This window comes from Rutidosis leptorrhynchoides, chromosome 3 (genome assembly GCF_046630445.1).
Source record: "Rutidosis leptorrhynchoides isolate AG116_Rl617_1_P2 chromosome 3, CSIRO_AGI_Rlap_v1, whole genome shotgun sequence".
Lineage (NCBI taxonomy): Eukaryota > Viridiplantae > Streptophyta > Magnoliopsida > Asterales > Asteraceae > Rutidosis > Rutidosis leptorrhynchoides.
The window spans coordinates 524,133,033-524,143,698 of NC_092335.1; the positions used below are offsets into that span (position 1 = coordinate 524,133,033).

Genomic DNA, 10,666 nt, shown 5'->3' on the forward strand with positions numbered 1-10,666 from the left:
TAAGTGATATACGACGTAAAAGTTATATTATTTTACAAATATTATTTTTTTTTATTAAAAGTGTAACCACGTGTTTAATTTTATAACAGTTGTTAGTCATTTCAGCAAAATAAAGGTCGAGGGAGTCGTCATGTATAATTAATATTACAATAGTTATATTTGCGTTTTCATGTAAAAATCGTGCAAAAAATGTAATTTACAGTTCTTATTTGTATATAAATAGCGATATTAAAAAAATTGGAAAAGTATAAGAATTAAGAGTCCGTGGTGTTGAAAAATTTTAAAAATTCTTTTGAGTTTAAGAGCCCGTGGTGTTGAAATTTTTTTAAAAGTTCTTTTGTATTTAAGAGACCGTGATGTTAACCAATTTTAAAAGTGATTTTGAATGATGTTAATAACGTAATGTCTAAAATTTTTGGTCTCACTATTAATATCTTTTTAATTATATATAAATTATATACTACGTAATATTTAGAGAAAATATGAGTACATTGAAAATTTATCGTGGAACGTAACGTTAGTAAAGTCTAAGTTATATTATTTTAGAATTATTATATACAAGTATTTTTTAATAAAAGTGTAACTCGCGAGTTTAATTTTAGAAAAGTTGTTAGTCATTTCAGCAAACTAATGGTACTCGGGGGAGTCGTAATGAATAATTAATATTATAATAGTTATATATTTGCGTGTTTATAGATTTTTTAAGGACTTAAACTTTAAATTCAAATCACTTCCATGTTTATTGCTAAAAAGAAGTGTTCTGTTGGTAGTGCATCAAAGTTCCGTGGTGCATACAATTTAATGCGTTTAGTTCGTAAAATTATTTCAAGTTGAACGGTGATGGTGGTGAAACCTAACTCGCGGCGAACAGAAAAATAAACCCGTTAAAAAAGTTAGCGGGTTTTGTTTCCGTACATATTAATTTTGATATGTTTAATGCTCCGTATATCATAATATTAATTTTATAGATATATATACCAAAAATAATACTCTGTAAATAGATTAGATATAGATAATACTCCGTATATGTTCCGTATAGATTTTTGGTAATTTTTGTTATGATATAGATAATACTCCGTTGATATGCTCCGCATACCAAGTATTATTATTAGTTTAGATTTTATATTTTACTTTATATAATAATAATTGTAATATATATATATATATATATATATATATATATATATATATATATATATCCATAAATAACTTTCAACTACAATCAAGAAAAATTTTTTGATTTATATATATGTATAGATAGAAGATAGATTTTTTCACCTTTTCCTAATAAAAGCTTTTTGACTTTTTAATTTCAATATTTAAAGTGATATTTAATTCAGCTTTCTTTTTATATATATTTTATGAGATTTTTAACTTTTACGAGTAATTTAATATAAGATTTGTACCAATTATAAATATTTGACTGTAATTATACATTTATGAAGCAAATCATTTCTCACAACAAAACATGGGTCATCTCATAGGAAGTTATATATTTAATTACAAAATTAGATGGTCATTCATCAATTTCTTAGTCCATGTTAAATATATAAATTGAGTCCTTAATAATTATAAAAACTAGTGAAATGACCCGTGAAATCACGGGTTTATTAAAAAGACTGTTTAAATAAAAATAGTAATTCAAGAGTGGTTATAATAAAACATACAAAATACAATATGATAAAATTTAAATGTAACATTATAAAAATACTACAAAATGAGCTCAATGTTTGCATTATATCACAATAATTCATCTTTGAAATTTTTTATATCACAATAATTCATCTTTGAAATTTTTTAGGCAAATGAGATGAAGTTTAATGTAGGTCATAGTCCTCTATATTCTATCATGACAAAAATGTGATGTTATATATTAGTGTGATACAAGTATACAACTGCATCATTAAGTACAACAGCATAGCAAACATATGTTATCAATACAAAGATTTGAAACAACCATGGTCTATATAACTAAACTAATATTACATGGTTACCATTCCAAGACACTTTTTAGTGTTTAAAGCTTCTACAATGGGTTAAGAATGCTACCTTGAAAAATGTAAGCAAGTCTAAAATAACCAAGTATCATGTTTATCACATTATAACCAAGCTACTCCAATGGGTCAACATTGCAAACTGCAAAAGAATCAAACATCAAGACAACATATTAACTATTTCACAAATTGTTACATCTAAATTTGATAAACACTTCAAGTATTTTCTACACTTGTATGAAATAAACATTTACGCTAGTAATTAATCCATTTCATCAAGAGACTACTATTAATTATTATTATTATTTATTTATTTATTTATTATTATTATTATTATTATTATTATTATTTTATTATTATTATTATTTATTTTATTTTATATATATATTTATTTATACATACTAAAAGTGGTGGGGTTTGTGGTCGTTTTGGCCACCCCACCACATGAAACGACATTTTCCCAAACTCAATCCCAAAAAAGCCAAAACACCCCCTCAACTTTTACAAGCTTATAAAAAAAACCCTATACTTCAGAGGAGTAAACTGTCAATTCTAAAACTTAAAATAAAAACATCCCCCAACGTCTTCGACAGCCCGTATCTTCCTCCTCGCTCCGATTCAAATTTCACCGAGCACTCCGTTAAACTCGAAATATTCCTGAGAACAAAACGAGACTAACTACGTTCGAAACGGACACTTATTAAAAAACGCTAAATACAACGACAGCCCGTATCTTCCCGCTTGCCGCGGCTTAAATTTTTCCGACAGCAGCGTCAGACTCGAAATAATTTTATGAACAAAACGATACTGACTACGTTCGAAACAGAAACTTTTTAAAAAACGCTAAACACAACGACAACCCGTATTTTCTTGCTCGCCAGGAGTTAAATTTTTTCGCCAACACCGTCACGCTCGAAATAATTTTATCAACAAAAAATAAACTAACTATGTTTGAACCGAACATATTTTAAAAAACACTAAAGACGACGACACCAACAATAACGCATAACACACGGACCGTTTTTTCTTCTGTCAATAAAACTGCGTTAAATATGAATTCGCGGGCCGAAAGACCCCGCCGCATCGCGCGGGCTAAACCGAAGTAGTTAAAATTAAACATAAACATATATAAAGTTAAAACGAAGTTACAAAGGTATTTTTACTAATCGAGTTATTTTGTGATCCTTATTTCTTTTTTCGTCACTTTTTTAAACCCGAGTATCCTTATTTAAGGTAAAAAATAATTGTAACTATTTTAGTTAATTATTTGAGTTACAATTAGTTAATTATTTAATTTAATCTTATCAAAATTTTGCTCTCATTTAACTAATTTTAAATAATTCGAATATCATATTACTACTTCTTTTTGGTAAGCGATGAAACCCTTCAATGAACGAGTACATTGGCTCCCCCATAGAAGGTAAAACCTCGGGTAATCAAGCCCCCCCGAGCGCGAGACCTGGTACCGGGTGAATTGCGCATTATGCGCACCCTCTAGGCACACTCCCTTTTTGAACAATTTGACATAGCCAGAAATTGAATCCGGGTGGTGTGCTTCATTGGGCAACTCGGTGACCACTAAGACAAGCCTGCGTAGTTAAAAAAAATTGAAAATCAATATAATAACTTTTACTGTATTACACAACGTTTAAATATTGGCAAAAATTGAAAATCAATATAATACAAAAAAAATTATACATAAGAATATATGTTGAGAATATGACAAAATTGATGGTACTAGATATGCCTTGTAGGTAACTAACTTTAATATATTTAACTTTAAGAGTTTTATAAACATACCACTTATAGTTATGCTTAAGAGTTATGCTTAAAAATTTACGACATTTAACCACGCAGGCTTACTAGAGTGGCCACCGAGTTGGCCAATGAAGCACACCACCAGGGTTTAATTCCTGGCTATGCCAAATTGTTCAAAAAGGAGTGTGAATAGAGGGTGCGCATAATGCGCAATTCACCCGGTACCAGGTCTCGCGCTCGGGGGGCTTGATTACCCGAGGTTTTACCTTCTATGGGGGAGCTAATGTGCTCGTTATTAAACAAACAAAACCTTGATCACAACCACTTGAGATCGTAAGTCAGCTAGCAAATAATTCATTTGTTACATTTTGCAAGTAACAGAAACAAAATAAAAATGTAAACCATGTATTTCTTGTACCGACTTTCTTGAGATGTAAACTCAAACGCTACATACCTTTGATTTCTAATATATGTTTCCATCATATATCATTATCAGCTCTACTATCCAAATCTGATAAAAAAAAATTAAAAATAAATTGTTAAAATCGAAGTTATTCTTAACAAAAGAACCGATACTATAATACAAAACATAAAGATATAGACCATAGAGTTTTTGGTGTGAAGAACTTGTTGGAAGAATAAGACTACCGAAGAAAAAGCTCACCTGATTATATTAATACCACTATAGAGCCACATAATTGTTCAAGCTGCATATCATGAAAATATGAGTTTTGGATCAAATTAATTTTCAACCTTCACCAGATAAATCAGTTTATAGATTCTGAGCTTGTCTATCGAAACTCTGACCAAGTACACTCAAAGGTATTCGGTTATGTCCAGCCTTCTGCACAGAATGTCTGGAGCAGATAATGTCGGAACTCACTTGTAATCAATTTTGACGATTTTGGCAGAACTGAAACCTGAAAAGGGATAACATAAAGGTCGGTAAATTAGTACATACTGGAGCAGTTTATGTATTACTTATAGTAATGCCGAAAAAATTACAACAAAAAATGATGGAGAAGAGCTTATGAAGAAGCCATGGAACTGATGATGAAGAATAAATAAGCCAAAAGCTTTCTTGAAAGGTATTGATTGATTCATTTTCCAATTTTAAAATTTGAAAATCAAACATGTGTAAGTGAAACTATTAAATATGAGTTGATGGAAAAACCTATTAAAGATGAGGTCATGCAAATCGTAGCAGTAGAAGAGCCATCAACTGCCAAAAGTACAAATCCAGTAATAATATTTTTTTTCATATTAAAGAACAGTGTATAATCGTTAGTGTGTGTTTTGAGGGGTTACAATGAAAACAGTTTAATGGCAAAATGCAGCTGCGCTAACGTCTGTTGCAATAGAAATTAACTGAAATGCATTTTGAAATATAAAATTAACTGAAATGAAGTTTGAAATATCATACCTCTTGTTCTATATCTTATTGCATAAGACTGATTTATTCATAAGAAAATGTAATACTAACTCCAAACATCAAACTATTGTTTGACATTTCATCGAACATGTTGTGTGCATCCAATGCATTTTCATGTTTCTAAGAATACGTATAAGAACGATGAACATAAAAATTTTCTCCATCATACAGCTTTCACCATAAATCAAACTTGAATAGCAAAACTATCAACAAAGTTAAAGTATAGCACGTAAAAATTACTACGGAAAATAGATATTACCTGATTATATTAAAGACAACATGTCGTTTCTTTCGTTCAATACCCAATTGCATGGTCATCTAACACAAATCAATCTCATCTTTTCTTTGTGTTTTTATCGAATTATCAATGTGCTTCAAACCAAAACATTCTCTCTTCATCGGGCTCCCTACATTTTTCATGTACACATGTTAATTCCTCAATCTATAATAAAAATTATTAACATTGGCAGTTGACAATATTACAATTAACAACAATACGAATGAATATGTTCTGGCTAAAAAAAACCTAGATCAAAATCGTCTGAAGAAGAAAAGGTTTGAATCTAAAACTTAAACACGATGAAGCAATTTGATAACAGAACCGTGATTAATTGAATTAGGCGTGAATCGCTACAAAATCAAGCAATTCACGCAATAAAAAACCCAAAATTGTAATGTTGTTATTGTAAAAACGCATGTTTTAGATTGCACACTCAAAGGTAAAACATGATAATAATAATATCTCCTATATCATTGAATCTAAAGATCATACGAAAAAAAACATAAAAAATACCTGATATTAATTGCTAGGGCTAGAAGAGTTCAGATGCTTGGATGGGAAAGAAGAATAGAAATACGATGATGAATTTCTGTAACAGATGCGCTTTAAGGTGATTAAATAAGTACTCTATTTACAGTTTATATTCAGTAATTATGTATCTGAAATCAAGAATTACCTGATGAATATACTCGAAGAATCGCGTTATTGATGGAGATCAAAATCGAGATGAAAGCTTGAAGATGATATGAGCGAGGATCGATTATATTTTCTATAATCATACTGTGCCGTGTTTTCTTGTCTAGGGTTTTTATTGGAATACTCGGTACTAGTGAAATGACCCGTGGAACTACGGGTTTATTTAAACGAAACAGTTTAATTATATGTTTTAGGTATTAAGTAAATGTAAATGTAAATACTAATTTAATTAAACTCACAAATTTACAATTAGTCGCGATGTGAGAAGAAAAATGAATACAAAAAAATAATGAAGATAAAGATTGTTTAACCTGTTTTAGGAAGCTGTCACTGCCCGAACCATCAAGTAAATATTTAAGCCCATGCCTGAAATAAGAAATTACGGTTAGATAAGACAAAATGTTGTTAAACTAAAATTGTGCACCTATATTAGATGAAAGTATTGTTTAGTCGCACTAAAATAATAATAATAATATAAAATAGTACAATAAGATAGATGAAAAATACAAATTATTGCTACATATAGTTAGCCGTCCATAAACTGAAACATCAGATTTCAAATGTTAATATAAACCATGTTAATTTACGATCTGTTAATAAAATTAGTAACAGGTATATAACTTCCCTAAAATGTATGTATCTGCAATTAACATTTTTATAATAATATGACAAGTAACATTATGAGTCGATGATGTATAAATCCCAAACTATAAAAATCTATCAGATCGAATGACATAAATCACAACCTTACGCGAATAATCTGTGACAAAATTACCTTATATACTTCGCGCTGCTTTCTTCATCGATTTGTTCGACATCAATGTAAAAATGACTAAACTTTATGAATCTTCAACATCGATTAAGGCAAATATACAAGTCCATATTTTAGAAATTATAAGAATTTATAAGGTCAACAAATCATCAATACCAAAAGGGAAAGCAAAAGCTTGGCAGACATTCTATAATCAAAGTTCAAAGTAAAGGTATAAAAACTAAATTTGAAAAGGCAAAATAACCATTACTTATTCCAGAACTACTGGGATTTAATAATGCATGCAAAGAATCTAAGTTTTAGGAAGTATGAACTATTACAATTGCAAAAAAATCAAGGAAATTCTGATTAAAGGGAAGAGAAAGTATACTATATGCATTTTAATTTAAATACAGAAAATGATAAACTCCACAACCTTTAAGCCCTCCCTTTGTTCAGAGTATTTAGCAAGAATGGCTGCTCCAGTTGCAGAAGCCTCTTCCAACATACGGGAAGAGTTACGTGCAGACTCCATTGCTTGTGCTTCCTTATCAAAAATTCGTAAAACATGAGATGATTCACCATTCTGAGCCAAAATTAGAACAAAAGCATAGCTTTATTTATCATAAATGCCCACAATATAGGAAACTGACATATTACCCCAATCATTCTTAACATGATAACACAATAGCTTAAATGAATTGAATATATACATACAGCTCTTCCAAGCAATTCCGCCCTCTCTTGTGCTTCTTGCATCCGCCTCTGTTGTCGCTGCATATACCGATCTAAACTTTCTCTCAATGAATCGGCCTCTTCTACTACTTGCTCCACTTTCCTGCCATATTTTACCATCATATCAATGCCTTTTCAAATCTCATCTCAGTATTTACATGAAATTTCATTCATATATTCTTCAGTACAGTGCAAGTTTTCATATCAAATTAACATTAAGAGTATGAAATTTATAACTACAAATTTGCCGGATCATAACATTTTATAACTAACTAATTCGTACAATTAGGCTACAGTGATTCCTAATAATTCAATATAAAATTCGAAATCACTTAACAAAGCAGTTCAGTAAACTAAAATTCAGATCGCATATCACAGTTACCGTACTTGATAATATAACCATACAAAATTAGTTTAACGTAATTCCTGCTAATCCAAAATTAATTTCAATACATCGATATGAGAAAACCTAGAATGCGAACCTCTTCCATAGATCACGTTGAGGTTTTGATGCAACAGATCGCCAGAGGCCGTCCATATTTGAGATTTAGTGTAATGACCCGGAATTTTCTGACCAAATTATACTTATGAGATTAATATTTACATAAATTAAACCATACCAACATGATAAGCAATCCAAATTGTTGAGACTTGTGTTTTTGAAAAGAGTTTTACACAACGTTTGACCGTCCAATATGACCGATGATATCACGAACTATATAACATACGATAATTATACATTTGTGTATATATATGTATTTATATATATTTAACATGATCTAAGGATGGTTTAACATCTCATTGTGTACCAATGACAATGAGTTATAAGTATATTTTGAAACTACTAACTTAAGTTTTCAAAACGATAACTATACGTAACATTCTTTGATATATATACTTATAATCTATAATGCTTATACATGTATCGTATATATAATGTATTTAATCACTTTTTAAGGACTTAAATACATAAAACAATATAAGTATATTCACAAAAGATAGCTATATTTGAATTCTCGTTCCGTTTCCTCAAGATTTCTATACGTATATCTAGGGTATATGTACCCGTATCATATCCAGCTTCTATATGTATTTACTATTGGTATATACACATCAAATCAACATCCTAATCAACATTATTACTGCCCTAGATATGAGGTAACTAGATTTTGTCAAGTAGTATGAATTATTAGTAAGAAAACAAAATTAGGAATCCTTTTCTTTCTTTATAAACTAAAAACGTTTTTATAAATGAACACCATTTCTTCACTCCATTTTCTCATACCTACACCCTCATTTCTCTCTCAAAATACTCCTAACTTCATACTTGATCATCTCCAAGCATTTTACCCATCATTTAGCTTCAATTACAAGCCTTAAACACCATAAGAAAACTCTTTCAAGAACATATCAAAATAACCACCCATTTGAAGAAGTTTACTTCCAACCTTTTGATCTAACTCCACCACTCTTTGATTCCAAGATTATTTCTTATCTTTTGCAGTAACTTTGTCCAAGTAACTTGAGGTAGTAACCTTGTTCATAATCTTATTCAATTCATATTCATATAGCTATCTTATTTTGTGGTATAAAATTTTAACAACAAGAACATAGTTTGAATGATTTCAAACTTGTTCGCAAACTAAAAAGATCCTTCTAACTTGACTTTTAAAACACTTCAAGACCTGTAATATATCATAATGATATGCTAACCTAACAAGATATAACTTGGTTTTACAAAGAACATCTTAAAAACTGAATCTACGTCGTCGGAGTGCAACCGGGGGCTGTTTTGGGTTAGATAATTAAAAACCATTTTGAACTTTGAATTGGAAGTTCATGTTCTGGAAAAATGATATTTCTTATGAATATGTTAACACATAAAAATTTCATGGTTTAACTCAAAGTGTAAGTATTTTTAGAAAAATGATCATTAAATGTTGTTTTTATGATGGAAAATGATAACTTTCATAAGTTTCACCAAAGTTTGACCTATAACCTATGATTTTGAATACAAACTAAGATATTTTCAGTTCATATTCTTAAAATTTGACTCAATCCAAGGAAGTGGCAAGTTGAACCAATAAAAACGGAGTTGTAATGAAGAAACTACGACTAAAACAAGATTGGGTATCTGAAGCTAGTTTAGCTACGAAAATATTTGGAGAAAAAGTAAATTAATCATATCTTTTCTAATTAATATGATATTTTATATATAATTACTTATGATTTGATTTTATATATTTCAGGACCACCCGTAAACAACACGAGAAGATTAATCATAAGACCTCATGATTGTACGCAACACGTCATTTGACAACACGGTACTTTATGTACGCAACACGTCATTTGACAACATGGTACCATGGGTCGAGATTAATTCTGATCAATACGAATACGATGGGGTCTTTATTTATTTTATTTAAGCAACTAATTGTGGACCACTAACATCGGACTGCTAACTACGGACTAAGAAAATATTAAAAGTATATATATATGTAACGATTACTTAAAAATAAAATATGTTGATATATAATATATATGGTTAGGTTCGTGATATCTATCGGAGACCAAGTCGAATTAAATACCTTCAAGGCAAAAGTGAGTTTCATTTGCCCCTTTTATATATATTTTTGGGACTGAGAATACATGCGCTGTTTTTATAAATGTTTTACGAAATAGGCACAAGTACTAAAACTAATTCTACGTGGGTTCAAACCAGAAATATACCCTTAGCTTGGTAACATTAAACTACTTGTCTATGTACGGTAAGCGTGAATCCTAAAGATAGATCTATTGGGCCTGACAAACCCCATCCTGACTATGGGATGCTTTAGTACTTCGAGGTTATTTTAAACACACCTGATCTGGTGTACTTCAGAGGGTAAAACATGAACGTTAAGGCTTGTTACCGGGTGCCTACAACTTATAGAATACTTTTATACACTTGCGAGTGTACATATATTTATAAACGGAAATCTTGTGGTCTATTAATATATTGAAATGATTGTTATGATAAA

At 30.0% G+C, this 10,666-nt stretch overlaps 1 protein-coding gene across 14 annotated transcripts; it reads right to left on the reverse strand.

Annotated features, from left to right (window-relative positions):
- Positions 1-1,917: 1,917 nt before the first annotated feature.
- LOC139898336 (membrin-11-like) lies at positions 1,918-8,191 on the reverse strand. Of its 14 annotated transcripts, none has more exons than XR_011776975.1 (12): positions 8,129-8,191; positions 7,629-7,749; positions 7,345-7,497; positions 6,936-6,992; positions 6,472-6,526; positions 6,141-6,263; positions 5,978-6,053; positions 5,444-5,591; positions 4,927-4,974; positions 4,417-4,672; positions 4,207-4,263; positions 1,918-2,136 (listed from the first exon to the last, which is right to left on the reverse strand). XR_011776975.1 is itself a non-coding variant. In XM_071881063.1 (5 exons), exons 1-4 carry the CDS (start codon positions 8,182-8,184, stop codon positions 6,978-6,980), a joined length of 345 nt encoding a protein of 114 aa, XP_071737164.1. In that variant the 5' UTR covers positions 8,185-8,191; the 3' UTR covers positions 6,279-6,526; positions 6,936-6,977. The 14 variants fall into 14 exon arrangements, 7 of the variants coding, with proteins under 7 accessions (XP_071737164.1, XP_071737165.1, XP_071737162.1 ...); XR_011776972.1 differs by having other exon boundaries at positions 4,927-5,304; XR_011776976.1 differs by having other exon boundaries at positions 4,417-4,459; positions 4,560-4,672; positions 4,927-5,591.
- Between the last annotated feature and the right edge of the window lie 2,475 nt (positions 8,192-10,666).